This window comes from Melozone crissalis, unplaced genomic scaffold, assembly GCF_028551555.1.
Source record: "Melozone crissalis strain CALT ecotype California unplaced genomic scaffold, PUWL_Pcris_2 ptg000042l_1, whole genome shotgun sequence".
Classification (NCBI taxonomy): domain Eukaryota; kingdom Metazoa; phylum Chordata; class Aves; order Passeriformes; family Passerellidae; genus Melozone; species Melozone crissalis.
Window position 1 is genome coordinate 56,241,753 of NW_026535820.1, and position 27,668 is coordinate 56,269,420.

General features: G+C 42.6%; 1 protein-coding gene across 1 annotated transcript in view; it reads left to right on the top strand.

Annotated features, from left to right (window-relative positions):
- Positions 1 to 27,668, top strand: part of RREB1 (ras responsive element binding protein 1) — a 119,826-nt gene that overhangs the window by 59,697 nt on the left and 32,461 nt on the right. Inside the window, exons 4-7 of the mRNA XM_054285024.1 lie at positions 2,764 to 2,853; positions 4,192 to 4,355; positions 22,954 to 23,098; positions 24,249 to 24,388. Coding sequence (XP_054140999.1) covers positions 2,764 to 2,853; positions 4,192 to 4,355; positions 22,954 to 23,098; positions 24,249 to 24,388 — 539 coding nt within the window. The remainder of the gene's footprint in view (positions 1 to 2,763; positions 2,854 to 4,191; positions 4,356 to 22,953; positions 23,099 to 24,248; positions 24,389 to 27,668) is intronic.

A 27,668-nucleotide genomic window follows, 5' to 3' on the forward strand; every position in this document is an offset into this window, starting at 1 on the left:
ACTTTATCTTGGCTGCCGTCTACCCATAGTCTAAAAAGCATGTTCTCACATCAACCTGCATATATTTTAACTTCTCATTTGCTTTGCTCTTGACGAAAATAAAAAATGTGACAGAGGTGTGTTTTGGGCTGGAGAAAAACAGACAGACTTAAAGCACAGCTCCAAAAGCATTTGCCATCAGTTGAATGCAGAGCAGTTGTGCCAGATTGACTTACTAAAGGGAGAGTAGCTGACAAATGAGCTGCTAATTTTATCTTTCAGTTCAAGAACTGTGTTTTCACCAACTTGGCTCTGGTGGGGTAGCTGAATGCTGTGTTTTAAATTGGTGAATGGGGGTACTCTTACAGTAGGGATGCTAATGTTTTTTGGTCTGGATTGGGTTAGTCAACGGATTTGCTTGAGCTGTGTTACGGTATGCAGCTTGTAGCCTGTCTGACCACTGGAGAAAGTTTGGGTTCTAGTTAATAATAAACCCCAGATTCAATACTAATCAGCTCTGGCTGAGCTATAGTGTGTTTCTGATCTTTGCTTCAAGGTGAACTAGTAATTACTCTATCTTCTGTTAATTTGCTGATTTGAAGAGAAGGCAGCCTGGAAAGCAGGCTTTGAAATCATCAAGTGCATCATGTAGAACTACAGCACTCGTTTAAAGAGGAGGGGGACAAAAAACCAGTAGTGGGTTGATAATTTTTCAGAAATAGCCTGGGGATTAAACATCATCTAAACTGTCAGCACGTATGCAGGGATTTTCCTCACGGCACAGTGTGTTTGTGCTCTGTCTTGAGCCAGCTTTTAACAGGGTGCAGTATAATTGGAGCTGAACATTACTCCACGGTCGGGTTGCATGTAGTAAAATTAAAGTTGTATTAGTAGGATGGAATGAATGTTTGTGAATGACACGTTTGTATATAAAAAATTGGGGGAGGGGCACTGAGATAATGCATTTTAATTTTCTTTGAGTGTTCAGACTTCATAATGGCAGCCTTTCTTGCTTTCTTTCTAATGTTTTGCAAGCGCTAGTACATTAGACCTTGGCCTGTATGTGTGGCCCACAGTGATTACCTTTGGGATGTAGAGGCTGAAATGTAGTTGGAAAAACATGTACAAGCAAAAGAATGGGGAGGAGTGGGAGAACCTAATCCTTTCATTTTAGAAACAAAGTCTCAAGACTTGTTTTCTTCAGAACAAATGGTAACAGCTCTTCATCCATGTCCACAGGTCACAGAAGTTATTGCAAAATTATTATGGCCCTGTTTTTGAAAACAAAACATAATATGGCTACTCTCTAGAATGGTTCCCCAAATCGTGCAGGAGGGAATATTGCTTTTAATGAGACATCAAAAAAGAACTTTCTCTAACTCTGTGTCAGCATCTCACTGTCCTAATGTGCCAGTGAATTTGTCACAGAGACTTGGATTAGTCATTCACAATGTTCTTTGTGAGTGCTTGTGTCTGGCAGCCTGGAAATGGTGGCTTCTGAGTTAATGACTTTGGAATATCACTGGGGAAAGAGAATTGTGTGGAGAGAGGAAATGCATAGACACACTCATATCCATCAGCTTACAGCTAAAGAAAGGCTGAGAATGGGTTCTGCTTTTTGCTTGTTTTCAAGCTTTTACTAATGATACTTAGGACAACCGCAAAGAACTTGAATAGAAAATGTCACTTGGCATAAAAATTATGCTTTCCCACTGGTCATGCAGAGATGGTTTTTGTACTGTCTTGTCACTAGAGGTGTGCATCATTCTAATTGAAAACTGAGGTTTAATTTTGAGTGCCAAATCATCTTCCTTTTAATATACAGGCGTTGGTGCATAAGCCATGCCTGGCTCCTGGTGGGGTTGTGAAAATGCCCTTTACATCATCCAGCAGCCATCCTTGTGGACAAATTGAGGCAAACAGCTTTGGTTCCTGCAAGAGTGTCATTTCATCCTTGGCTGGAAGAGTGGTGGCTTTGCTCTGTGTCTCAAGGGCATACTTAAATCAGGTTTAGCTCTCCGGATCGGCTTCATTGTTTGTACTGTGGTTTGACCATCAACTCCTGATTCTCACCTGGGCAGAGAATGATGGGGTTCATAATGGGTTTTTTTGGAGTCACGTATACTCCTGCATTGTCACCTCTTTCTTGCTATGATCTCATCAGATCTTGCGAGCTTCAGAAGGGTGGGGCCTGGCTGGTGTGCCTGGATGGGATGCTTCCAGCAGAAACACAGGATGCTGAAGGAAATGGTGCTGATGATTCAGTAAATGCCACTCTTCCTTCTGAGTCAGCCATGGAGAGCATGCAGCCCCTACAAAAGGGCACCAAGATAGTGCTTTGCCATCAAGATGAGGTGGAAAATCTGAAGTTCTGACAACTTGTGCTATTAAAAATCTTCGGGAAAAATAATGATGTTTGCCCATGTATTCTGATGATGTTCCAGGAATTATTTTCTGGTCAGCTAAATTCCTCCTGGCAGTTTGAGCTCCTTGCAATTGCCTTCACTTCCTGTCCTAAATTACTACTGCTGAGTATCTGTGTGCTGTTAAAACAGCTGCTGTACTTCTGTGATAGTTGAAATGGCCCCTGTTTATAAATTCAGAAGTTTCTGAAACTTGCTTGAGGGATCTATCACTTGATGAATGTATAAATGCCAGTTATTCTTTTAGCAGTGGCCTTTTGTACTTGGGATGGATTATGTTTTTCCATCCTCATCACTGACAGGTTTCTAGTCCTTTTACATTGATATTCCTTCTGATTGTTTTGTTCTCTTTTGTCCACAGGAAACAAAAGAAGAGAAGTCTTCCTATACCTGTCCCCTGTGTGAAAAGATTTGCACTACACAGCACCAGCTAACTATGCACATTCGTCAGGTATGCAGAGTACCAGCTCTTGGTTTCTTACTTTTATTAAGAGTGTTTCCTTTGCCAGGTTGCATTTTGCAGCGATGTAAAACAGTTCCATGTGCAAGCCAATGAAATGCTTCCATTGTTTCACTTTTATTTTAGCCTTCTCTTGCATTTTCTTCAAAAAGCACACCCCACAAACCTAACCCTGAGGTGGATAATTTTCCTCCCTTCCTTGCTTGGCATTCCCCCCCCCCCCCCCCAGTGGCTCAAACAAGGATGTGTGTCCTGTTCTGCATTGCTTAAGGTATCCTAAGGATCCGGAAAACCACTTCCATCATGAGGCCTAAGTCCTGTTTTATTATCCTGTTTGAGTACAGATCTTTTTACTGGTCATGCAAATTAAGAAGCAGGAAGACATAATTTTTAAATCAACTCAGTGTAGAAGAGACTCTCAGTCTTTCACAGGATATAGCAGTTTTGAGAGGCTTTTTTTTTGCTTTTTTTTTTTACTGGATAGTGCACTTTTTTGTCATCTACAGGCCTGTTCTTGCTCCTCCTGAAATATATGCATACTTAATGAGGAGGTTTGCCCTTTTCTCTAGCAGAAGGTTCTGCTTTGGATGCTAAGGTGTGGTTGATGACTGGCTTCACTAGATACTTATTACTTCAGCTTTTCCTCCTGTACTGCAGCTGTTACTTAATTATTTTTTTCTTACTCTCCTGGTGTTTTTTGGGGATTTTTTTTGTATGTGAAGAAATCTTCAAGTCTCTGAATGCAAGTGAGAACGACTGGTACATACAGCACTGTAGCTATGGCCATTACTTGACCTTGTAATGCATTCTCATGGCCATAGAAGTCTGCATGTACACTCAGAAGCAGTTTACTTTTGTTGTCTTGCTATGCAGTAAGTTAAAAATTAATATCTTTAAAGACAATTTGTTTTTAAGTGTCTGTCTTCCGCTGTGAAGTTCATAATTCCATCCTCTTTCCTTACCACTCATACAGCCCCAAACCACTGCACAGCTTAAAGTATCCCAAGGTTCCATTTGTCTGATGGGTTGTTGCTGAGTCCCTCTGTATCTTCTTTTGCTGCAGACCCAGCAGAAATGCTGCATTGCAGGCTGTATGAAACAGCTACTTGTGCTGGTGCATTAAGGGGTTAAAGATGACGGAGGAGGAGGGGGGCTGTAGTTGAGGGAGGAGGGCTGGGGAGGAGAGGTATCTACAGGGCACACCCTCATTTAAGGTGCTGTGCCAAGCAGCTCTTTAGAGCTGCTTAATTTGTTTATAGTTCTTGCTGATATTTTACTGGCACTTCAGAAGGGACATTCAATGAAAAAAAAAATCATTGCTTTCTCCAGCATAACACTGACACTGGAGGGACAGACCATTCCTGCAGCATCTGTGGAAAGTCTCTGAGCTCAGCGAGCTCCCTTGATCGCCACATGCTGGTGCACTCAGGTGAAAGGCCTTATAAATGTTCAGTATGTGGACAGTCCTTCACCACCAATGGAAACATGCACAGGTGAGTGCTGACCGCGTCCCAGGAGTTTGGAAAGGATTACAGCATAGGGGGCTCTTGTTTCCTTGCAGGGACTAACAAAGACACTTGGGCAAAGTGTCCTTAGCAAAGACTAAAGACACTTGGGCAGGAAATGTGGAGTATCTGTGACCTACAAATGTGGTATAACACACACTACAGCTACTAGGATGCTTAAGTAGTGGGAGGAAATCAGAATTGAGTAGTGGGAGGAAATCAGACTTAATAAAGATGTTCTAGCTTTCTTTAAGTATTATCAAGAGTTGTTATAGCTTTTTTTTTTTTTTTTAGTAATAGTAGTAGTATGACAAATGGATAGTATGACAAATGTATTTTTCTCAGGGGATAAAAATATATAGCCAAGCTATATAGTAATTTCTAATTCCATAGCTTCAGAGTCATGGATTCAAGTGGTTGCATTGGAACATCTGGGGTTTTGTTGGTGTTATGTACCTAAGTATCCAAGTGCCACCAGGAAGATGCCTCTTTGGTGTTTTTATCTTGTTTCTAAATACATACATCAATATATGTTTGCACTACATACAACTTACTGCACTATAGATCTGGCAAATTCTCTGCAGTCCAAATTTCCAAATGTAGTTTCCTTTGTAGAGATGTAGCAATATGTACAGTTGTCAACTGGGGAAACAAAATGTTAAAGCACATGGATTTTCCTTCCTCTCCCTCATCCCTTGTTTCAGTATTCATTTATTTGCATGGGTAGAACATCTCAGAACTGATTAAGACTTCATGGATTCCCACATGGCTTTAGTCCCCATTTCAAAGAGTTTACAACCTACAAAGAAACAGTAAGGCAAGCGGGGGAAAAGAATATTGCTTACAAGCAAAAGGGCCTGAGTGATGGTTACAGACTGTTTCTGTGTGGAAAGGAAGTCTTGTTTTCCTGGTTATTGCTAATTATTTTCCAAGCAGTGTGTTATAGGTAGAATGAAAAGGTGATTTTGATGACAATAGGAAAGATAACATAGTCCTGCACAATGGGAGCAATACCTGCTTGCAGCATTACCTTTTCTGTGTAGTTTTACTCCTGTTAACACTTGGGTGAAAAGAGAGGGAATGCAGTTTTGTGATTCCATATTTATTTAACTTAGAGTTGATTTGAACTGGTGAGGGTTAGCAAGATAGATAAAAAATGAGAAGGGGAGAACACAAAGAGATACTGGCCTTGGGCACTGAATAAATCACACATCTGACTCATCTGACCAGAGGTGTTGTGAGCCATGTTTGCCAGGTCGGGTCATTACTCTGCATGACGTGGGGAAGGCAGGGCCATGCTGAGTTGCAACTGATGCCACTGTCAGTATCCAAGGGTGACTTCCAGTGGTGGAACTCTGGGATGGTCAGTCATTTGTGTCTGGGTGGCTTGCTGAAGGACTGCTTGTGTGGTTTATTTGAGTTTTTGCTCACTAGGCATCTCTTATGCTCTTCTAGAAGCTGGAAAGGGAGGCTTCACCTGAAACTTGACTCCAGGCCTATAAGAGATCGATGTAGTCACCTTTGCTTGTACAGGTTTCCCCATATAGAAATTCTTAGCATGCTTTTGTAGCAAATTTATAGCCAGAATTGCCAGACTCAGTGACTTGCCCAAAAGAAGTAGAAATCAGTACCTCCGGATGAGAAAATAGTTTGGTTTTATTTTTTTCTCTCAACAAGATGATGCCTGAAGTTACCAGCATGGCGTGTTGTATTTACTGACCCCACTAAGAAGGGCCTAAGTTCATGAAAGGAAAATCTTGATATGAAGTCTTTTTGTCTGATGGGTGCCTGTTGGTTCTGTTAAGCTCCTTCTTGTGCAGGGCTGCCCTGCAGCAGCAGAAGGCTGTTCCCAAACTTGGTATCTCTGCAATGAGTGACCCCAGACTCATGACAAGCAAAATCCTGAGCAACTGAAACATGCTGGTTCTGCTACAGGAGAGTTGTGGTTGGCAGACTGTGCCTTCTGGTCTTTTTCAGTGAATAACCTTTTCTTGTTGCTATAACTGACTAATACTGGATCTTGTTGCTGAAGGAAGGCATGAATGTGCAAGTAGGCTGATGAGGATAAATGCAAAATGAAATCAAATTTTTTATCTGATGCTATGACATACTCACAAGGAAGACGTTCATTTTGCCCACCAGTACCTCCTTCTGAAACAGGTATTTCTGGTCCAAGATGGTGTGAAGTAAATTTCTTTTTCAGGCATCTCAAACTTAGCTGTAGCATCATGTCCAGTGGACTGTCAGTGCTGTGGCTGAATCTGTCTCACATCTCATTCAAAACTGCTTCTGCCTCAGGATTCCAGAGCAAGGACCTGTTTGCCAGGTCCTGCCTCATGTGTAACTCTTGCAGGACGCCTCTGTGGTGGTGCCATGTCTGTTCTTCTGTACCAGCCAGATGATACTACAAGTCCATCTTTCTCCTCTTTTATTGTTCTCTATTTTTGTGCTACAGCATCTAAGTAGTGACAGATGTATATGTCCAAACCTGCAAAAAAAACAAGAAAAAAATTTCTCATGTGCCCCCTGGTAGCCAGCAGGGTGGTATCCCTGGACCATTGCACAGCATGGGGTGAGAGAGGAGTTACAGGTCCAGCAGAAACTTGTGATGTGCTGGTAAAGAATTAGTGTAACTTGTGAAGGTCCTGCAGGAGTTTCCCAGGATTTACTGCACTTACACCAAATATGCTTGGTTTATAGGAGATGAGCAAGGGAGAAGTTGGTCCGTTGGTATCTGAATGGTGGGAAAAATGTGTAGGCTTATGCCATGTCCATCCTCTCTTTTCTTTTTCCCCCTGCCATGTGCTGGCTCTTATTTAGTTGCCCATACTATTTTAAAATCCAGAGTTTTAAAGGACCTTTTAGGGGGAAAAGTTCAATGGAATGGTTTTGTCCAGGGAAATACTGTGCCATGGGAGTACTTACTCCTGTTCCATCACAGAATGAAATTTCTGATCTTTCAGCCTCAAAGCAGCCACATCATTAGGCATTCAGCTGACTAGAGGAGGGAAGGAGACAAGTTTTGGTTGCTTTTTTGGGTTAGGAAATGATTACCCTATGCTGTTATACTCTCAAGTGTTGACCATCTCCATCAAAAGTATTTTTTCACCACCTTCACTTTGCCAAGGGAGAAAAAAAACTCCAGAGCTCTTACTTGATGCTCTTTTGCATTACGATAAAACTACTGTGCAACAGGTGAACTTTTTGTGGTGTGAGTGAGAATGCTGTTTCCTGCACATCTCTTCCTTGAGTTACTCTAGCTGTGCTGGGGTGTTGCATGTACTCTTCACTTGTGAAATCGATGCTGGCCTTCCTGACTCCCACAATACGTGCAACACTTCATTTGTAAATGAGTCATAGCCTCTCATATGAAGTCCAATTTCTTTTTGTTGTGCTCTTTGGCTCCTCGTCAACAAGTTAAGTTGAATGGGCACAGCAGACTGGGGTGGAGTGGGAAGGTTCTCTTGTGCAATACTAATAAGAAAAAGAGGTTAAAACCTGCTTCCCTTTCTGACCAGTGTGACTCTTGGCCAGGATTTTCAACAGGGAACCTTGAGCCCAGGGTATCTCAGAAAACTCTCTTACTGGCTGCCAGGCTGTTCAGGAGTGTCCTGAGCCTTCTATGGGGACAGTCACATTTGGAGAGAGCAGAGGTCTCTGAGGAATGCTCAATGTCCAGAACAAAAAACTGCAAGTGGTGTCAGGTATGTCTGCTGCCATATCAGTGCTGCTCCTACCGTTTGTGGAGGGTTGGTGCCATCTGAGACAACAGCTGGAAGATCTGTTAGTGCCTGCTGTCAGCATCAGGAATTGCTCTGGAGAAGAAGACTTGGAGATGATGCTGAGTTTTTTAAAGTTTTGTTTTTGACCAGTATTGAAAAGAGCAAGTCTTCTTGGAAATAGCAAGCCTCGTAGAATCAGGAGCTGATTAGAGATTTGGGAGCATTGTTTTCTTGGGGCTCTTTTAAGAATCTGGAGGAAAGAGTTAGATCATGGTAGTTTTGAGTTCATCATTCCTGTAACTGGCACTGTAATGATCAGTACATAAGAAAATCTGCAATTTAGGATATGCCTTATCCTCACCCTTCTTTGTTAGAGATACAGACCCTGTGGCTTTCTCTCAGTCACAGTGAGTTAGAGTTGAATACTCATATCTCCATCAGGAACACAGACTATATGGAGGGGAAGGGGGTGTATAAAGAGTTTCTGTAGCTGTAGAAGAGCTGGGGATTTCCAGTGTACTGTCTCCACTCAAAAGATTGCAACTACTAAAGATTTTCCAAAGGTTTTCCATCTGTATTGTCATAGTAACTTCCTAGGGAGTTTATCTGTGAATAATGCCAACTCCAAGGAGCCCTTTAGGTCTAGACTCCATCTCTACCACTGCTTCTCCCCAAAATGCCCAGAGGAGTTAGGCTGCTGCTGTGGTTGTAGTGGTGGTTTGTGAGCATAAGGAAAGGACCTTGAAGTAGAGAAAAAAATTTTCCTTGACTGTGTTGCATTCAAATAGAATGTGCATCAGCCTTCAGTGGGAAGGGCGATGCCTCCACTTTGCTCCAAAAGTGTTTCCTTTGGGGGTAGGATCCTTTGCCAGCAGTTCCTTTTCCATTTCTGTGACTAAGGATAGTCCGTGCCTATCACTTTAAAGTCACATTTTCCTCCCTGCCAAAGACATGCTCTCCATGCAAGTAGAAAATGTTAATGGGGTATAAATGCCAAAAGGGAGGCGAGAAATTACCTTCCTGCCAGTTTCCAGTGGGAAGCTATTAAAGGCTCTGTGGCAAGTCTGACAAGAGTAAAGGGATAACACATGTGTTTCAGCCACAGCTTCCCCAGTTTGGTAAATGAAGGAGCATTGTCCATGGCTGGTTTTCTCCAGACTGTCCATATAAGTCCAGTAATGCAAACTAACTGAAGTGTTTCATTTGAAACTGAAATGTAGAAAGTATCTACCTTCTTTCTCTTCTTCCATTCCTTGCCCATATGTGACAAAAATATTTAGTATGGCTTTTTATTTACATCCTGCTTGGGTACTTGTGGACTGTTTATCTACCATCTCTCAGGAGCAGGTCTCAAAGTTTGGGGATTTTTTTTTTTTTTGGCACATGTGAAACACCACATGCAACAACCACATGCAGAAGTCTTTGAAACTCAGATTGGAAGATCTGGATCGCAGAAGCTATGCTTTGAAGCATTCTTACAAAGGGTCCTATCAAAGAAGGTATTTCTTCTTTTAATTAAGAAGGCACTTTCATTTCTCAGTCTTACTTTCACTACTAGATAGTTTTCCCAAACTTCTGATTTTAATATGCTGTGGAGAGATAAACAGCTGTCTTTTTAATCAAGGTATGGTAATGTTCTGATGTTCAAGTCTTTCTGAAACAACACTTTGTATGTGCACCTGTGTGTTGCTGACTGAGTTTCTTGAGAAAGACAGAAAATGCACATGCTGGAGGGTAATCTGTGAATTTTGACATTTTAACCAGCCATTTTTGCTGGCACATGACGAGCGTGCAAGTCTGGAAGATTGTAATGCACTGCTCAGAAAATGAGTTTTGGATCCTGATGAAGGCATAGGGATTGGGATGCATGCACTTCAAAGGTTTCCCTGCTGCCTTTAACAAGAGTCTGTGTGTCATGGGCAGGCATGCACACAGGCCATCTGTGACTGCAAATGTCCAATAGTCAGAGTGTCCTCAAGATCTGGCTGAATCCATCCTCTCCCTGCATTCCACCTGTGAATCGCTCCCATGTTATTTATGGCATTGGCCTGCTTCCAGTACCTTGTGTGTGCTTTGTGGGGTGCAGCACAGTAACAATGCCCAGCCTCCAAGTACAAATAGGATCTCTGCAGTCCAGCACGTGCAGGCTGGCATTTGCTTAGGATGGAAGTTTTGGAGGCAGAACATAGCCAAATGTGATGAAGACCTTTTTTTCTTTCCCAGAAGAGGAGAGGAACTGCCTTATTACAACATGGTTGGCTTTCTGGTGGTTTGCAAGTGGTAATTTGGTGTAGCTTTGAAAAACTGAACCTACAAGATATTGAAGCTAAAAACAAATTGCCAAGGAGCTCACCACACAGAAAATGATTGACACTTCACACATATGAAAAGGCTGTCTCTCATTGTCTTGCACAATAGAAATGTCTCTTTGGTCATCTCCTAAGGAGCTTTTATTTCAATGTAGCAATTGGTGAGCAGCGCTCTTAAATATTAAGAACAAGGCTGTACTACAAATATTAAGAAAAAGGCTTTTAAAATCATTCCTTATATGTGGGGGGATGATTTATCTTTCACTGTAAGCATGCTAGTGAAAGATAAGCTTCAGCAAATGCAAGTGCCCTAATTCTTCATCAGGGATAAGAACACAAAGGACTAACTTCTGCTTCTAGTAACTGATGGACTGTAGTTGTGGGATGCAGGTGAGATGGGATAGCTGTTTTGGCTTTTTTTGCAGTTAAGAATGTTTGTTACATTTTTTGCTAGTATGTTTTGTAAATAAGGATGGAGAAACAGGTGGAAGGAAGCTTTTTGGCCTCTCCTGTCAGCAGATAATACCCAGAAAATGTGTTTGGTACTCTGCTGGGACCCCCATGTTTTGAAGAAGGTTGAATTAGAAAGAGAGAAAGAAAGCCTTTTCAACAACAATACAGCACTAAGAGAAGAGTCTCTTTCTCTGTGTCTTTGATTTGAATTAAAAGTCTACAATATTTTTAATTGTTCCAGGAAGAAACTTTTGTCTGTCTCACTCTTGCTGAGTAGATTTACTTCTGGAAAGACTATATATAAACTTCTATTTAATTAACATGGCTCACAAACAGGGTGCTCAAAAAAACCTCTCCACCAGTATCTTCAGCAGTAAAAGACTCTGGATGACCTCCTGTGCCACAGAACCTCTGTGAGCCCTCAGAGCTGTAAGGAGATGCCACGATTTCAGATGTGTTACATGCTGCTTGTAGGCTTGGACAGTATCCCCCTTCAGTTATCATTAAAGAACAGCAAAGGAAGTTAACACAAAAACATGAATGCTGAGATCTGATTAGAATCAAGCGAAGCAAGGAAGTGCAGAGTTAAGATTTATATGCAGACCTTAATTAGCTCCATTGTTCTTGAGAACCTAAGTGTACACAATGAGGAACATTATTCTTGCATCTCCAGAGCTCCTCAGTACCCAAACATGAGACTTTAGTGTGTTTTTCTGTCCTAGATTTTCTCTGTGTGTTGCCTTTCTCTGTGTATGCCTCTGCACAAGTCTAATCTTGTGCACTGTAAGGCTGTGGGTTCTTATGTTTTGGTTTTCTGCAAGGCAAAAAAAGGGGACAGTCTTAATGAGTTTAGGTTTCTGGTGTGATTTGTGTTGAGGAGAAGGTGGCCTGACATGGCAGGGTGATGCCGCCCTGCTCAGGGGCAGTAACGTGAATCTCCTGTAGAACAGAGCGTATTGAGCGTGGCTTAGTGCTGCTTTGTTACCCGTGTCACAGTTCAAATAAGCACAAGCCACTTGACAGATTAGACTCTAGTCTCAGAGCACATGGCAGTGCAAGACCTTGATCTTTCCACATAAGTACCCCTTCAGGAGTATCACTTCCTCTGAAGGTCTAGTATTCTCAGGGATGTTTCCTCCCCTTCTCACCTTGAAGAGATATAAAATAAATACAAACCTTAACTTAGCAAGCACTAGAAAATCCAGGTGATCTTTGTCAGGAGTTGAGGTGCTTTTAGTCCTCTGCCATAAACCTGACATGTGATTCTTGTGGACATGTTAGCTCTCAAGGTTAACAAATAACGTGTTGTTTTGTTCGCTTTTCGCTTGGTGGTTTGTCTTGTAGCTTGTACTTTGGTTGGCTGATTCTCTGTAGAAAATGCTGGTGGTGAGAAAGTTTGCTGAGAGAGTTTGTATGTTAAGGTAATCTTTGTTCAGCCTGTTGTGCATGCATATCAGAAATACTTGCATCACTTCTCTTATGAACATGTATTCCCTGTCCTCCTATCCCCTGAAAAGATTCCTGGGCAAAGTACCCACGAGAATGAGGAAAAAGTCTATCACAAACTGCATTTGTGGTTGCTGTCATTCCACCTTTAATGTATGTCTTCCAGCTTTACGTTTTTTCCCCCCAGTATCTAACCTGCTCAACCTGTTCTGATTCAGCATGCTGGAACCAGCAAACAGCAGAACATACCCCCTCTCAGGGTCAGCAAGTTTTTTCCTTTTTCTTTCCTCCCCTCTTTTAAAAAATAGGCTATTCCATAACAGTACATTGACAGCATTGTGGGAAGCTTCTGTAGCTGTTAAAAAAAATAAATTAAAATAGCAAGGGGAATCTGTCTTGTCATTTGGACTTAGCCTGCTCTTTTTCACTCAGGTTGTTGAGCCTTGATGCTCATATGCATGATGTACACAGCTTAGGCAAAGACACAGTCTTTAAAGTAGTAGTGCCATTATACAACTGCTAAATAGCACACAATATGCAAATACTGTTTTCTGTTTCTTGAGAGTATCTATAGATATGCCAAGTTCTTCAGACTGGTCTCTTAGTTGAAGTTTGCGAAACACTCGAAGTGATTTTTTTTGTAAATCCTCCGAGTCAGCTTTCCAGTGCTGAGTCATGTGGAAAGATATCTTGAAATAGAGAAGGTGCCCAACTTCTGTGTGGCTCATTTTTTACACCAAGACACTTCAGTGTTATCTTTTTTGACAGTTTCAGACAGAGAGGAGAGTAAGGTGACAGTTGTTCATGGACTCTATGAATTCCACTTGAGGGCTAAAGTTCTCAAACTCCTGTAGCACAGTCATGTGGGGACTTTTATTTCCAGTTTGACTAAACAGACACGTAACAAGATGTGAAACTTCTTCCTTGTGCTTCTCTCCTCAGCAAGGGAACACTCTAAGGAAGGAGGACCACATGTTCAGGAACAGGAGAGGAAATGGGCTGAGCACGTGAAACCGCTTTTGCTAGGATGCCATCCTCAGCGCTGGGAAGTTTGCAGTTTGTGTGTGTGCAGTGATAACCTTTTACTTCCTTGCCCCTTGAGATACTTGGTGGCTGCTGATAGCGGGTAATGTGGAGAACCTGCTTTTAAGGAAGATGTGCTTCCCTTATCTCGTGCAGCTTCCTTGCGTGTGTGCGTCTGTTGTGTGTGCGTTCGTGTGTGTGTCGGGGAGAGATACCCTGCTCCATCTGCACAGCGTCCCCAGCGGTGCCGGGGCCCTCTGTGTTTTCCTCCTTGAGCTGTGTGACGAAGCAAGTTGCTCTGTGCTGTGCCATCAGGATTGCTCAACAGTGGAGTGTGAGAGGGAACCAGCAGCAAGAGGGCTTGCCTGGTTCTGGGAAGTAGCTGAGGCTTGTGTTTGCTTGGTTAAGAAAAGGGTGTGGTTCTTGACGGGAGGCAGGACATACCTAGGACTTTTTTGACTGTATTTGCTCTTTAGGATAAATCTTTTCCCTGTTGTGATATACTTTCTCTGATTTTCTCTTTCCCTCTCTCTCCTTCTTCTCCCTGTTACTAAAATTTAAAATGGCCTTAATTATCCTTACCTCCTAATAACACTTGTTTTCTTTAAACATAAAGTTTCCTGAAAAATCAGCAGTGGAGTAACTGAATAAGGTTATATAGTCTGGTAACTAAAAGACATGCCTGAAAACCACAGATTGCCAAAAAGACTGAAGGAAACAGAATGGCCCAGGCCAGATTTTTTGTACAAAAAATATTACTTCTGCTTGATTTTACTGTTGTTAATACACTTTTTTCTCCAAGCTTAAGGAAGTATGGTGGCCTGAGAAGGGTCTTTTTTAATAAAGGAGGATCTTGGCCCATATAAAAGTTTCTTACAGCTTGGAAGTCTCCTTGCAGTGTTTGGCACTGTTAAATTAGGTCTGCTCTGAACATAATGCAAACTGTGTGTGACAGCTTGGTGAAGAGGTACTGAGAAGCTCACACTGCATTTCCTCCTCTTTTGCCCTCCCTTATGCCAGGGTTGATGCAAACTGCTTTCTTCTGCAGTCCTTTCGGAAGCTTTGCTTTGGAGGCATGGTTTGAATCACTTCCCTGTCACAGCATCATCAGGCAAATATTTGTCTCCCGTTTTTTCCTTTGAGGTGTTCTGACAACATCGCTGTTAGGGAATAGGAGTAACTTTGAGCCAAGCGGGGAATGCAGTTGTATCAATTTCAGCCTGTTTGAACTTGCTGAGTCTGTGTAGCAAGTAGTTGCTTAAATGTGAATACAGAAAAATTATTCAAAAGTGGTACCCCCCCACACTGGATTTGTAGATCATTATCTTTCCTCTCATGCTTACAACTTGCCTTTATTCACAGCAAAGCAAATTTTGTCTCTAGGATAAAAATATAGAATGCTCTGTGTGCATGTGTGTGTATCATATATCCTTAGGTATCATATATTGGCAGCTGTGTGGCAGTGGCTAACTTTGCAGACTGTCCCAGCAGCACTGAAAAGAGATTTGAAATCTGTCATTCGAATTCAATCACCGGTGGCTTTTTCAGCACACTCAGCCAGCCTTGGTGGATCTAAATAACAGCACTTCTGTCATCCCAGTGATGTGTTCTGCCTGGAGAATCTCACTGTGCTGAGAGCCAGGTGGTGCAGCAGCCACTGTGAGCTGGGGAGGATGCTGAGGCCACGTCCGTGTGGCACCTGGGGGATGCTGAGGGGGTGGCTACACCCACGTGCCACCACACACTGCTGTGTGGAGAGGCTCCCAGGGCCACCTTAGCCTTGGTGCACAGTGTGACAGGCACTGGAGACTCCATGAGGATGATGAGGTGTGCTGCCATGCCAGCAGGATGGCACTGCCTGGCTGCCGCGGGGAGTGCCAGCAGGGACATCTCCCGCTGGGCCTGCTTGCACACATGTGGCTGAAATGAGTCAGGACATCCCAATCTGATCCTTCCTGGGACCTGTTTGCCCCACCCTACCCTTTCTCTGCAGGCTCTGCAATGACTTTCCTACCAGCGTAGCCATAGAGGCCTCCACTGCTCAGCTTCCTTTGGTTTGTCCCATGCTAGGGTTCAGCACTAGCATGGGGATGTTTGGGACTGTAAGGACTTGCAGAGTCCTAGTTGCTGGCAGCTTTAATTTTGGAGAAATCCAGCAAAGTTTGCAAATTTCTCACTTGGCACCACACGGTCTGCCAGTGCGAGTAGCCACAAGCGGAGGCCATTTTCCATGGGAAAAAGAAGTCATTTCCCCAGGGTCTGGGTATCAGATTAAAGGTGGCATTTGGGGCTCTAAGGTAACCTCTAGAGTATAGGGGGGTGCTCGGAGTTTGTTTTGAAATTGCTCTGCAGTTGTAAGAGGGAGTTTCCCATGTGATTGGGATTTTGGTATTTGACTTGCTGTGAAGTATGTGTGTGTGTCTGAGGACTTTTTGGGCCATTTTTGGATTTTTTTGAGGATACAAATATTAAGTCAAAAAGAGAAGACAAACAGAAACTTGTCCTAGTACAGATCATGTCTGATTTGCAAAATTGCCTGCATCTTTTTGGTTCCTGTAATCACAGCTGGCAAGGGCTGAGTAGATTGCTCTCTTAAGTGGGTGATGTTGGTAATTAACACTGGAAATACATTGTCAATACCGATTCTCTACATGTTTTAACAAACAAACAACTGACTAAACTCTTTAACCCAAGGGCATAATGTTATTGCACTTTTGACTTAGATTTCAGTCATATTCACGAGACTCTTAAGGAGGGACTTAGCAGCAGGGTATTAAATGCTTGTTCCTAAAAATACTGCTGCTTCACTTTCGCTTTGTTTAGGATTTGCTTCCTGTATGCATCAAATGGCAGGAGCTTTGAAGAGAAGTTCCCTGTGTTTTCCTACATTTCCAGACAACTTGGGCTAAAGTATCATTTTTTTAAGAAGAATGAAACAAAAACAGTGACAAAGATAATGTGACAAAGATAATGTGACTGAAAGGAGTGTAATTCTAAAGGCTGTCTTCTCTTTCTTTGAGACATTTTCCATTTCATGGAGCATGAAGTGCCCCATGGTCCATCGTGGCCCAAATTTCAACCTGTCTTGGATGCATCCTGCACTCCTGTTCGTTCTGATACCATGGCACTATGTCAAAGCTTTAACAAAGCAGACTATTTTTTTCTAAACAGAGATGTTTGGTCATGTTCTGAAGGATAGACTTTTTTTTTATTTAATATTGAAAAGGGGTTTTATGATTCTTTAGATTTTGTTTACTGTTACTTGGGAGGAGCAGTGTAAGTGAAAGATCTTGAGACACAAAACAGTGAAAGATATAAAGCAATTGAATCAGCTGAATTGTACTGACCAGCACAGTCCTTCCCAGACCAGCTTGAGAACTTGAGTAATTCTTTTTGTTGTAAGGGGAAAAACAAATTGTATTGTAAATAACGTGGAGGATGGAAAGCACTGATTTTTATTCTTTGCCTTTGATTTGAATGATTGGATGTGTGGCTTCCTTGTCTTCCGATAAGCATCAGATGTATCAGTGGATTTTCCACTTGGTTTTGGTACTGAACTGCCTAGAAATCACGAGGGAGATGAGGAATAATCATATGCAATACAGTAGAGTATAGGGTACATCTAGTGGTAAAGTGGAGAAACTTTTAATAATATGTGGGATATGAAGCCAGAACCTGAACTTGATACTGTCAGATGATCTCTCTGGACTGATAATGCCCGGATTCATTGGCCTCCCCACCGCGTTTCCACAGACGTGAGGGAGGAGGAGGGTGTTTATACATACACTGGATTCTGTGCTCAAGAATTAATCTTGATTTAGATGCTGGGACTTTCCCAACCAGGCCTCAGTGAAATTGCTTGCTGCTCCCCCTCTGGACATGCTGCTCCTTCTAATCAGACCTACCTGGCATAAACCTCTCTTGACTGAAAGCCAGCAGTGCTTGTGCTGCCACAGTTCTAAGGGAGAGGCTTAACCCTGAGCCCTGCTCAGGGGCTGCAAATGCACCCGTTTGTTCCATACCTTCCTTTAGGCTGGGCCTCCAAGCCAGACGGGCCTTTTTACTTTGGGACCTAAAGCACATCAGGAGGCATGGTAACTCAAGGTGCAGCTAGAGTGTACTTTTTTCCTCCCCAGAATTAAGAGGTGAGGGATTCCCACGCATGCTGAGGGATGATTTCTATCCAAGAGCCAAAGTGATGCTGATCAGGTTATCTGCATGCAAAGCAGAAGCTCCTGGTTTTGTTCATAATTCAGTGGGACCCAGAGCCAGGAGCAGCTGCATCTTGCATTTGCCTCCTTTAGGATGCTTTGGCTGCTCATTCTAGCCTTGAGCCAGCCAGTCAAAACCTGCCCACGTTCTGGTTTTGGCATTGAAACTGTAGGCTGCCCTGTTTTGAGACCTCCAGAAAGCTTACACTATCAATATGCAAATCCCCTTGGCATTATGAAAATATATCAGCCCTTTTTTGAGATCTGGTAAAAACTGGGATGTGACCAGCAGGAGCTGCATGTCCCTTCAGGAGACTACATGCTCCCCTGCCCTCCCCATGAGTCACCTCCCACAGACACTGTTCCAACACCATCACAAGAGAAAAAGGAAAAAGGCAGTTGTGTTCTGCATTTGCCTATTACTACAGAAGTCTCTTCTTCAATGTAAAGTAGCAAAATGTTCACTTGCTGCCGTACTAGTAGAATAGCTACTCTCCTGAAATCATGCTCTGCATTACAGTGTGGAGCTAGAAACTTTTTCTGTCCATTTGTCTTAATCAAAAAAAAGGAAAAAAAGTCAGGGGAATTCTTGTGCACTATCATCTTAGTCATCCTGCTCATGTGACACCAAGAGGGGAGAGGAGAGCTGTGGCAGAAGAGGGGAAGCAGAAGGTGATCCTCGGTGGGAGGATGGAATGAAAGGCAGTCAAGAACTTGAAAAAATGTGATTTTGTTGGGAGGGCTGACTGGCACACAGTCCTAGCACAGTTGGATCCTCTTGGCTCACCTGTGGAATTCTTTATGTGAGGGGGAGGGAAGAGATTATGAGGAGAGCTTTTTCTCATACAGCTGTGCTGCATAAAGCGTATCATATAGCAAGGTATTTCACGTTTTTTGCATAGCAGTTCTTAAACATTAAGAGTTTAGTTCAGAGGTGGATCAGACCATGTTTAGAAAAGACTTAGTTTCCTCTTTTCATTTTGTATTTATTTTTTGCAAATTTTTCTGGTTCTTTCTCTGGTCTAATTTCAAATAGAGTTCCACCACTTTCTTTGAGAGGTTAATCAAGGCTAGCTAGCACTTAGTGCAAATGAGTCCTCCCTAATATTAAGCTCAAGTGTTTATCTCCTTCCTGTCATCCTGTGTATCATGGCTGGATTTTAGTGTTCTACCCTCAGCACTGTCCCAAGTGCATGTGTACTTGCATGCATGCTGGGGAGACTGTGAGGTACAGATTTCAGGGCTCTGTACCTTCCTGAATTTGTCTGCTGTTCTTTGGTTGCTCTGTAGAATGGCTCAGAGCCACAATTCATTGATTTAATTTAGGAAGAGAAATCCAAGTATCATCTGCTGTGATTCTGGATGTCTTCTGAGCTGCAGTAGTGGTCACTTTAAAGCTGCTGGCACTTGTATCTGCAACTGAATATAAGCATTTCTGTACATGTCCTTACTTTGCCCTTCTTTTTTTCTGAACTACATTCTCACTTAAAGTGTTGAGTGTTTATCTTTATTTTTTGGAATTGATGAATGTCATATCATTTTTCTCGATCACTGTAAGATGCTGAAAGCCAGCCTGACTTATGAGCCTGTCTTTTACATTCTAAGTATGCCAGTGTTGTCAGGCCAAAATATGTTGTTATAGTCACAAAGGGAAAATAACTTCCAAACACAGCTTTGTTCCTGTTCATCTTGTATCTTGGCAGGCTAAACAGTGAGGTTGAATATTTTCAGTGTTACATGTAAGATCTAATCAAGGCAAACTCCTCTAAAGGAGTAAGGCAACACAAGTACTTACCCCCCCCCCCTTAATTATAGTTAGGAAATTTTTTAACTAGAAGAAGCCTCAGTGAAGGGAGTGTTTGAAAGAAAGGTTATGGATGTGGATGTGACTTGGCATCTGCTGAAGTTCAGCCCATGTTGGGTGATAAATGTTGTCTGGAGGCAGAATGACATCCATGTTGCAAAGTAAAAGAGAGAGATGAAGATTGTGTCTATCCTTTGTACTTCTTGGCTTTATCTTCCCGCTTATCTAGGGCTGTAGCTCTAGTAATCTTTTTCCTCTCCACCCTTAACTTGATGCAGTGAAACTTGCTTAACCTGCCAAAGGAACAACCTGCTGGCTGTAACATGGGCAGGTTGTGACTCTCCTTGAGAACTCTGGAACCTGCTGCTTTGGTTTCAGAATTTTCCTTTTCTTCCTTAATGATCACATGCATAGAGCTATCACAGCAGCTGTGATGTTTGACCTACACAGTAAAAGTCAAAGGTGCAATCAGGGTGTCTTCCTGTTTATAGCTCAATAGCTTGGGCTGCTTCCTTTCAAATGTGCAAAACTAAAACATGAAGGGGGTCACCACATTCCTTGCTGTGGTATGGATTTCTACTGTGGCTTTTAGGACATGGCAAAAGCACACACATTGCAGGAATGAGAACTGCAAGCAGTTGGGGCAGCCGGTGGCTGACACCAGACATAGCAAAGCCCCCTTGCTGTGGTGCTGTACCCTTGTTAGCAAGCCCTGCCTTATTGGCAAACTTCACACTTCAAGCATGGCTAAACTGCTTTTGGGACTTGCAGGAGCCAGTGTGTTTGCATGCAGTAGGTCAGGCCAGGCAGAGGTGCTAGGCTGGGCTGGCACTAACCTGGAGGACCCAAAGGTTTTTCCTGTTGGTGTACTGTGGATGTGCCATTGCATCCCTCTCAAGTAGGAGCCAGCTCCATCAAAACACGCAGAGTTCAACAGGTGGACAAACAGCAGGAGGAAAGAACTTAGCCCTAAGGAAGCTGTTTTGCATAGGTAGCTGCTAAACAGGAGTTGTGCATACTTGTTAATGGTTGGAAAGAGACTTTAAAATAAAATGAGAAGAAAAAGTCCCACCCTCAATGCATGGCAGTTTTCTTGTTGCTTGTTTTCAGGATGAATGTGATTTATTTTGACTGATTTTGCTCTCTAGCTATCTGAAAAGTAACTGGCCAAGTAGAGTTAGCTATGCTTCAGCTGAGCTGCCAAAGGGTTAAGCAGAAATCAGGCTGTGTGTGAGTGCCTGGGGTGCAGGCACAGACAGACACAGCAAAAACCTCTGTCCTTACTACTAAGTAAGGACCTGGGAAACTGGAAAGCAGTTTTTACCAAAAAGAAGTAATAAAAACATAGACAAACAATCCAAACTTCCAGGTTTTGCTTTGCTGTGCAGATGAATATTTTGACTTTTTGTTGCAAGATGCTTTCTGAATTTTATCTTCTATCATTGTGGACAGGAACCCCTTGAACAAATAACTGTTTTCTTCTCCTTTATTCTTGTGTGAATACAGACAACTGCAGCTCAGGCTGCTGTTTTATCACCCATGAAAGAAGCTCTAACTAGCATGAGAAGTTAGATCAGTGTCACAGGGAAAAAAAAAACCAACAAGATTGAAGAAAACAAAGCAGTAGAGTATCTGTAGATGCCTTCCTGCAGATTTTGTGAGACAAGGTAGCACTGTATGGATGAATCAGTTGCTTTGGTGCCTGTGGTGCCAGAGCTACCAGAGGGCCAAGGCAGGGAGTGTGCAGCCCTCTGTATGCTGTGTCAGCACTCTGGGTTTTCTCTGGCTTCTGTCAAACCTGGAGAGAGCCAAATGCTCAAACCTTCAGCATTCCTTCTCTCAAATGGGTGATTGGCAGGGAAAGAGGTCAGACAATTTCAGCATCACTTCCATGATTCCATGTCTAATCTGCTGGGCACATCTACACATAGATGTGACTGACAGGTGTCACCAGTGTCTGTCCACCAGTTGTGCAACCAGTGTGAGTTACTGGGGATCTGGGGAAACAACAGGTTTTTTCCTCGTGGACCTGATCCTCCAAGCAGCCCCAGCCTTGATGGATGCTGAAAGCAGGCAGTAGCTGAACAGGCATTTTCATCTTGCATTGTTTCTGGTACCTGTGGTGCTTTTGGCTTGGGACTGTTCCTGCACAACACCCTGCAGTTTGAGACAGGCTATACTTTGAGACAGTGATTTAGATGCCTTATTTTTTTTTTTGAAGCTTCTGAGCTTATAAAAAAAGCATTGTGTGATGGATGAGACAGTCTTCCCAGCAGCTCCAGTGGGGTCTGCTGTGGGTCAGTTTGGTCCAGTGTGTTATCTCAAAAGCATCATGCCCTTGGCATCCAAAACTAAAACAGATTTTATATCATAACACCAAAGCAGTTTTGAGGACATGCAAGACTTGTCTGGGTTACAACATTCTCTCATGTTAGAACATGATATTGTGCAGTCATGTTTAATGGCACTGTCCTGAGCTGAGTTGTGGATGTGACTTCTGAAAGATTTGCCCAAGTGCCATTAACATTGTCTCCATTGTGTTTCTTTGAAGTCAGTCAGGGACAAATGGCAGCTCCCTCCTGCACTCACATATCTAGCTGTTAGGAGCAGAAAATTTCCATTGTATCTAGGAGCATACATTTAATTTTTTTTCCCAATAGCAATATAAATTTGAGGTGAGGTTAAAGGTCATATCTTAAAAAAAAAAAAAAAGAAAATTGAAATTTGAGCTTTGAGTTGTCAGAAAAAAAAGCATGGCAGCAATACCTTCCATCTAACTGAAGGGAACTAGACAACAGTGGCTTCCTCAGGTTGCAAATACAGAAAACAAAGAGGCAAGTGGGTCAGGTAAACAGATATTAATGATATTGCTTCCTGAGTAATTCTGTTACTTTCCCTTTTCCTGTGTCTTTGTGACAAGAAATAGTTGTTTTCCTGGGAAAGCAGGTTTGTGAGCATGCCTTGGCAGTACAGAGTTTTGCAAGCCATACCTAGTGCACTGTAACAGTGGGACCAGATAATCCTGACTTCAAAGCTGCACTTGAAATTTGATACTGGGGTCTCCAACACTGTGTTAAGGATGAGAAGGAAACAAATATATTTAAGAAATGTTGCTCTGGAGTTGGCATATGCAGATCTATTTGAGGTACAGTCTCAAACTCTAGACAGAGAGCTGGTTGAAGATGAGGTGCTTTTTTTGCACTGCGAGAAGTGAATGCTAAGCTGCAGGCTTTTGCTTGCTAGACTGCCACAAGACAGGGAGGCTGGGTATGTGGATTGCTGAGCAGGTTTAGGCAGAACCAGGACCTCATGGATGGTGGAGAATGGGCACAGTGCTCATGGAGATAGATGTTAGCAGGGCAGGTGTCATGCTGGGAGTTGGGACATGGGGGAAAGCTTGTGGGCTCCCTGCTGCAGCCCCTCACAGGCCCAGGCACTGCAAAGGGCCCATGCTGGATCATGCCCCACCTGGTTTTCAGAAGTTCAGGCCAGTTTATGGGATAGCTGATGGTGTCCTTTAAAGGCAAACCTTAGAAGTGGTGTTGGCATTAAAATTTACATTGGACTTCCTGGCCCAGATTTGCCTGCTGATGGTGTCTTCTTCCCCCTCCTGCTCAGGCACATGAAGATTCATGAGAAGGATCCAAACAGCACAGCAAGCACCACTCCCCCCTCGCCACTGAAGCGCAGGCGATTGTCTTCGAAACGGAAGTTCAGTCACGATGCTGAGCTGGACAGAGAGGAGAGGACACCTGCAAAAAAGGTTCTTTACGGGGCATGAAGCAAAAGATGTTCCTGGTTACCTCCTAAATTGTCAGCGGTTTGGTTTGTGCAGTCAGCACAGATTTGTTGCAGCTCTGTATATGAGTTGCCTTGCTTATCCTGTTGTAGCCAACATAGTTGTCTGAGATTGAACATTATTTTCTAATTTCAGAGATTGAAATAGTTCAATTTTTAAAATTCTTTATTGCTTAAATTTTTTAATTTGCTTCTGATTTATAAGTATTTATTGTTGGATGGCAAGAGGATGTACTATTCCTTTGCTGTTGCAGCTTTTCCCCTAGCTTTATTTCCCCTCCCATAGATTTTGTAGTATTCGTAGACGATGGTGATTTAAACTTAAAAAAAAACCAACAATTTTTACTTCAAAAGCAGTAGCAGATTAAGTCTGTTTTTGCCTAGATGTGGAGGGAAAAAAAATCTGCAGTACATTTCCCTTTCGCAGTAGCATAATCCTACCTTACTGGAGTTACAAGAGTGACCAGAAAATATTTATTTGAGGGCTAGACGTTTCCGTTAGGGTTCTGTTTATAAAATATTTTAACACATCTCAATCATTTGTACAAAATATATGTTGTCTGCCAAACTTAACTCTCCACTTACTATCTCTAAATGGCAAGCTAGTAGCAGTTCCATTTAGCACAGTATCCCTCGCTCTGTGCATGCTTTTCTCCCTCTAATCAGAAGAGAAGTATAGAAAACATGCAGAAGTTCATTGCTTCTCCCTGAACCACTTGACTTAGCAGTTGGTACTATCTCAGTGGCATAAATAATTTAGGCTGACAGCTCTCCTGGCTTTCTGAAGGGAGAGGAATGCTAGTTCAGTGGTATATGAACACATGGGTTTATAAGTTCTTCAAATCACAGTTCCTCATTAGAACTGATATATCTGTGACTCAGCTGCACACTTTATCTCCTACTGAGCCTCCCTTTCTATCATGCGTGTTCTTACACATGTGCCAAGGCTCTGGCACTTACCATCTCTCTTAAGAAATGCTTTTGTATTTGCTTGCAGCAAGGTTACACATGAAGCCTGCAACTTTTTGTGAGAGAAAGACTTTGAATGGATTGCAAGTTTGGTTTGTTGCTTATGAGTTGGTCTAGTGAGGTTTTTCTTTTCCCTTTTTCTGAAGGTTCTCGAGGATGGCCATTCCGGTGAAGGGGATAAGAGGGCTGACGATGAAGTTTATCATTGTCCAGTGTGTTTCAAAGACTTTTTTTGCAAGTATGGGCTGGAGTCCCACATGGAAACACATCCAGATAATTCATTGAGGTAAGAGATAGTGGCCAGAGTGTCTCTGGTCACCAGACAGCTTAAAGAAGCCTGCTGTGGAGGGGCAGGAGCCCCTCAGCCCCCTGCACTCTTAGCTGCCCTCCTTTGTGGTTTTGAGCAGGTTTTTAAATGGTTTGCCTCATCTTGTGTCACCAGGGTGCTGTAGGGCTTAATTTAATTATTTTTTGCAAATACAGGAAATCTTGCCAGTTAATAGCTGGAAATGTTTTTAGAAAAAATTAAAGCCCTTCTTCATCCCATTGAAACACATCACTGTTACATAAAACTGTAAAATGCCAACACTGCAAAATTTTAACAAGATAAACTGAAGATGCTTAAAACTTGATAAAAAAACTTGATAAAAGTATTGAGGTGTCATCCTGTGAGATGATTCTGTGTGGAGAAGGCAGCAGCTGGATAGAAAGGGTTTTTTAGTCATTGGAGTGAGTAAAGGTAGATAAGTTTCTGGTTTCAGACTTTCAACAAAATGTTTTATGCTTTTCTGCCTTTTGAGGTTAGGGAATGATGTGGATTTTGGCTTAAATGAGCTTTTCCTAACAAGGAAAAATTATTTATTAATTGTTCGGGAAGGTGCTTGAATGTTGTGTTTTGATTCAAGTAATTGCCTCTGGGACTCCTGAAACTGTTTTATTTCCTTTTTTTTACCACAGAAAAATGTGGAGCCAGATACATGAAGATATAAAAGAAATTTTTCATGTCTAGTTGAAACATGTAGAAAGGAGATTGTCTGTTTTCAGAAGCTTGTCAATATTTTAAACTTCTTTTGAGACATTTGACTCTAATGGTCTTTTTGAATGGGTGAAGAATTCAGCATCTTGAAATATCAACACTCACTTCTGGATATTGGGAGAGGTTCTTAATAGAATGACATGGAGCAGAAGCATCCCATTCTATTAAATTAGATTGATTCTATTAAATTTTCTCTTTCCTAAATTTTTGTTTAGAAAACCTTTGTAAATACATGTAAAATACTTTTTAAAGGCATTGTTAATGTTGCAGTTACTGGGGAAAAGAATTGAAAGCTTGGTCCATTCAATAGTAATCAATTAAACATACTTTGCTGATTCTGAAGTAAATGAGGTAAATTTTCATTACAGATCAAAGCGGAAACAGTTGTTTTCCAGTAAGAGCTCTGTAACCCCTACAAAATGGAGTCTTCAACAATTTTGCCTTACACTTCATGCTTTAGAGAAAGCAGCTGACATATTAGCTCATTACCCTCATTTTGAAGCTTCTCTGAAGATAGGACCTCTTTGCAAAGTTATACTCCATGGACCTGAGTGGAGAGGTGGATTTTCTTGCTTTGATAAGATAATGGAATAGATATCCTTCTAGCTTGGCAGCTTTGCAGTCTGCTGTGGCAAGGCAGAAAGATACAGTGGCTGTGCAGACATGCTGTTCCTCTTTATGCAGCTCTTGCTCTGGCATTAGGCTTGCTTTGGGATAATATTCTCCTGAAATGGATTTTGCTACCCTTGATTCTGCTGAGCAGCAAAGACTGGAACGTGTCCCTAAATCAAAGTCACAGTTGTCAAGCTCCACGGGTATGGTTTAAGAGTAGTGCTGGGATGCTTATCTTTATAGAATTGTCTAGGTGATAGTAAGGGGGTTTTGTCAGGTATTTGCCTCAGCCATTTAAGACCTGTCAGTGAAGACAAAACAAGGAAGATGTGGTCCTTTCTGGGCAGCTAATACATTAAGGTGCAACTTAGCCTGCCCATCTGGTTTAAACCACACCTTTTGTCCTAGTCTAGACAAGTCAAATGACACTGTCTGCCTAGCCCAGCCTGACAGAAAATCCTCTAGTAAGCTGAGCAGTTTGGACTGCTGTTAAGGTGACTCTTTCATCCCAAACGAAATGGGTTAAAATCCGTGGCCAGCAGGGGCTGTAATCCCCTGGTTCCCAGGGTTCTGCAGTACTGTTTATAGGATTCAACAAGACAGAAAGTAGCATGCCTTTCTCAGTCCTGAGTACGAGTGATTGAGGTCCTTTTGGTGAGGCTTAAGGGTGTTTTTTTGAGTGAAAGAGCCGAAGAAATGAGAATATTTTGCTAGAGTAGTAGAGCAGGAGACTTGTGTGTACGGGTGTACTTGTGACAGGGAAGCAAACTGCAGAATGTTAGAAGGCTTCCATCAAATCCTGTTGTTGCCTTATTGTAGAAGACAAGGGGAAGTAACTCTTGTTAAAAGTTCAAACAAGCAAAAAAGCACAGTAACTGTGTTGTGAGCAAAGAGCAGGGAGTGTAACACCCCCAGTCTCCTTTTATTGCCCATATTGTAAAAGCAGAGTCACTTGATGAGGACCTGTGAGGAAGGTTGGGTATCCCAGAGCCAGATACTCAGGGTCTGTGGTTCATTTGGAACTACTGCAGTAGGCAGCAGCCCAGCACAGACTGTTTTGTCATGATCAAAAATAAGCGATGCTCAATCTGCCTAGCCAGTGCCTTTCGTTGTAAAGGTACAGGTCAAACATCCAATTCCTTTTTGCTCCCCCAGCTCCTATATAAAGGATTGCAAACTGGCTCTGAAGCAGTGCACTAGTTTGTGCACTGTCTTGATGGTGGCACCAGCCTCCCTGCAGAGATGCATCCGTGGCTGAGGCAAGGTGCCAGGGTGGGCAGGAGCTTCTGCCTGGCTTCTCTGTGGTTCTTTAATCCCACCATTTCAGTGCTGCTGTGCAAATACAGCCTCTTGCCCCCAGAGCTGTCTGAGTCTGTCTGTCCCCACCACCCTCTGCTAAGTAGCAGAAAAGGTAAGGCTGTCTAGCAGCCCTGGGATTAAGTATGTGTGCAGCTAATTTACAGGGTGGGCCATCACCCTTCCAGATACTGTCAAATGAACAACTTAAAATCACAGGGTTAGCTGTTCAAAGTCAGATGAAAAGACACTCCCCATTGTCTTGCCCAGAAATGCTTTTTCATGTAAAACCCAGAGCAGTGAGCACCTCATTGTTTACTTGCAGCAGAATAAACAATTCTTAATCTGATTGTGTGAGAGGGGCTCCTGCTTGGGAGAGTATCTCTTGATTATGTAAAATCCTAAATCGTGCATCTTTGTCTCCTAATTACGGTAGGAACTGCCCTGGTCTTGAGAGTAATAATAGGGCCCTTTGTCCCATTGACAATGGGCTGTGGCACTGCATCTCCTTCATGGCATTACACCCCCTGGTCAGTCGCTGTCCCTTTGAAGCCCTGTGCCCTGCACCCTAATTAAAGACATGAGCTGCCCCCCCGGCAAGGTTGTCTGCAATGCCCATTAG